At 41.9% G+C, this 3,525-nt stretch overlaps 1 protein-coding gene across 1 annotated transcript in view; it reads right to left on the reverse strand.

The window, feature by feature from the left end:
• Positions 1 to 3,212, reverse strand: part of C16H3orf38 (chromosome 16 C3orf38 homolog) — a 5,528-nt gene extending 2,316 nt beyond the window's left edge. Inside the window, exons 1-2 of the mRNA XM_021184833.2 lie at positions 2,877 to 3,212; positions 1,250 to 1,488 (exon numbers count right to left, since the gene is read on the reverse strand). Of these exons, the coding sequence (XP_021040492.1) occupies positions 1,250 to 1,488; positions 2,877 to 3,003 (366 nt within the window). The 5' untranslated portion in view covers positions 3,004 to 3,212. The remainder of the gene's footprint in view (positions 1 to 1,249; positions 1,489 to 2,876) is intronic.
• Positions 3,213 to 3,525: the final 313 nt, after the last annotated feature.

A 3,525-nucleotide genomic window follows, 5' to 3' on the forward strand; every position in this document is an offset into this window, starting at 1 on the left:
AAAAAAAAAAAAACTTTACAACAATTGCTTCAAATGGATCCCTTATGGACTGTGAATAAAGGGAATTATAAAAATAAGACAACTACCGTAATTAATAAAACTCATGAGAAATTTGTACAATTTTCTAACATCATCATGAATTCTACTTAATTAAAGCTCTTGCCACTCATGGTATCTGCTCTAGCATAAAATGACTTTTTTTTCCTAACCAGAGTGTCAGAATCGTTTGTAAAAAATGCCTCCCTACCCTCTTTAAACAGATACTTCCAAAGCCAACTGAAATGGGTAATTTTCTATAGTGGAATTAATACTATTTTTGGTTTCGTTTTTGAGATAGGGATTCTGTATGGCCTTGGTTGTCCTTGAACTTGTAGTCCAGACTGTCCTAGAACTCACAGAGATCTACTTGTCTCTGCTTCTCCCCACCCCCAAGTACTGGGATTCAAGGCATGCGCCACCACTAACCAGCTACTGTTTCTTTTTCTTTTCTTTAATTAAAAGGGAATATTACTATAAAAACAACCCTATAAACTAGATCTCATGCTTCCATATATATTTCAAAATATAGTACCTCACCAAGAAAAAGATATCATACCTTATTCTATACTAAACAAAGTACTTGCTATTCAATATATTTGGCATGATATGTGATATTTTTAAGTGTATTTTCCATGTCTTCACAATGAACATGACCATTTCTTTTTTTTCTTTTTAGTATATTAAAGTAAATTGCTATGAGCATTTTTTCCAGTATATTAAGCAAACAAAACCTTTTCCTACTGTAAAAGCTCAGCAATTATCCAGAGTTCAGTCAATTAACATTAAGTACTCAATATCGAACACACACACATACTTGAGAGCAACCAGGATTAAGTGAAAAGTGGAATTTTTTTTTTTAACTTAAGTGAAATTTTTACATGGCTACCGAATACAGACTTATAAAATGAAATCGTTTATAATAGCTTTTCAAATTCATTTAAAATGAAAATATTCATAGAGTATACTTTACAATAATATAATAATTCTCATTTATGGAAAGACTCTCATTCTAACACCCAATTCAATAGATTACATACACATCAATAAATCTGAGAAATATTCTATATCTTAGTTACTTTCATGGTCTTGAAGCATGTAAAGGAGACAGAGACTGGAAAACAAAAGGACTATCAAGCATGCACCTCAGAGCCAGGATTGTGCAGTTTCAGACAGAACAGGGATTTGGAATGTAAGTACAAATCTAATATACCTGCTTAAAGAGCTGGATGTCCTCCGTCTTTGTAACTGGCTCTGCTGTGTCCTTCAGTTTTGGTGACTGTTTTCCCCAGTAATCTTTTGCATACTGAATAAGATTGTGTTTTTCAGCAGTTGGAGGTACAACCACCCCTTGCTTTGCCAAATACTTAAATATGACTTCTCGGTGGACTTTTTTGCGCCTCAGAAGTTCTTCTACATTTTGGCTATACACTAATATTGCATGAATAGCATCTAGAAAAAAAGTAACAACAAACAACAGACAGTTACAAGGCACTTGTTAATTTGCCCAACTTCAGCAAAAGTTTTGATTTTATTGAAAATGATTTAAGCTCTTGTCCTGATTCTTGCTTTTATACAACATGGCTATGGCTTGAAAAGCACGAACTTACCCATCTGTCTGCTTTTTTAAACCCTTAAATTTTAAACTTCCTTTACCTTGCTAGGCAGTGGTGGTACACACCCTTAGACCAGGAGAAGCAGCCGGATCTCTTGAGTTCGAGGCCAGCCTGGTCTACAAAGTGAATCAAAGACAGCCAGGACTACACAGTGACCCAGAAAATTTCTGACCCAGAAAAAAATGTATTTCTATGCCCCAAATACCTAAGATCCATAAACCTTGAAAAAAATGATTAAAATCACAATATATGATACCAAGGAATGTTGCCAAACTTCTGATTTTACAGATAATCAGAGCTGAAAAACAGCAGAATCAAGATGTTTTTAAACTAAAAAGTTGGGCTGAAAACACAGACCAAATATCTTTCAAATAGACTACTGCTGCAAAATAGCAAGAATTAAAAAAAGAAAAAGAAAAAGACAATGCACTCATTACACCTACCTTCCGAAGATCTTATTCCACAGACACGCAGTATCTTTGATGCCCCTATTTCCAACTTCCCTAAAGATGCTATCATCTTTTCCCCATCCATTTCAGGATAGCTACTAAATTTGGTGGTTTGTTTTGGAGGTTTGAGGGTGTTTTTCTTTTTGTTTTGTCTGTCATTTTCTATCCCTTTCTTTTCAACAACATTCGTTTCACTCATGTATTTTAGTAAGGATATTTTTAATGTTTTATAAATGCAACGTACATATGTCCGTTTTGTCTTTTATACAACCTTTTGATTTAAAAAACAAAAACAAAAACAAAAAAGCTGTGGTCTTGCCACTTCCCAACTAGGAATGAATGTAGGACGACGAGGCTGAGCATTCCTTGACATACGTGGATTAAAACTGTCTGCCTTTTATTTGTTTCGGTGGGTATTTACCTAAGACACTGACAAATGGTGTTTATGATTTCACTTCGGGCTAAAAGAAAACAGCAGGAGCATCGAAACTGACACTGAAACATACTCTGGGGTTTCCTGTAAATGACGGGAAAAGGCTCATCTGGTGCTCATCCGGGTCCGCATGTCCGCAAAGCTTTGCCCAGCCAGTACCACGGTCCGACCCACCAGCGCGCCGGGACCCGGCTCGGCCGGCGGGCGGGGAGGCTGCAGAGCTGTGCAGCGCCAGCCCAGAGCGGCCTTCCCGGGGCTTCGGCGACAACCCGGACAGAGCCGCCTCTCCCGACCCGACCCGACCCGATCCCTGGGGATGACAAGGCCCCTGCCCGCGCCTACCTTGGCGGTCCACAGGCTGCACCAGGCGGTTGGTGACGGTGTCGCAAAGGGCCATGATCTCGTCGTTGTCCAGCAGGCCGAGTAGGTTTCGGCAGCCCTCCGACTCTAAGTGGCTGAGCCCCGACATCTCGCCCCCGGGGATGGGGGGCAGAGGACGACGCCACCAGTGTCGCCCTCACGGCCCGCGGGCCGGCCGGCGCCTTGGCAACAGACACCGGAAGTGCCTCTTCAATCCCTCGCAAGCGCCGGAAGGGTCTCGGAGATTCCAGCCCCTCCCTGGGCGGAAGTGGCTAGCGCAGAAAGTCAGCGAGGAAATGTGGTTCCGACTTGGGGCTCCGGCCTCTATTGGAGTAGAATTCCACAGTTCGCGGTTTAAAGAAGTGTCCTGAGCATCCATCCACCTTCCACTCCAGGCTTGGCTAGAAACGAACCTTTGGGGGGTGTGGGGGAGGCTACTCCGAAGAGGCGACTTAAAGTGCGGCGCATGCGCGCGCGTGCCTGATGGTGGAGGCAGGGGTGGAGAGGCCAAGCGAGCTTCCGTCATACCCCTGTATTTTTGAAGGTCTTCTAGCCACTTCTGAGTTAGGGGAGCCAGCACTTTGATATTCCTTAGCTACAAAGATTAGACTACACTTTGAAACGCTCTAGG

Source organism: Mus caroli, chromosome 16 (assembly GCF_900094665.2).
Source record: "Mus caroli chromosome 16, CAROLI_EIJ_v1.1, whole genome shotgun sequence".
Lineage (NCBI taxonomy): Eukaryota > Metazoa > Chordata > Mammalia > Rodentia > Muridae > Mus > Mus caroli.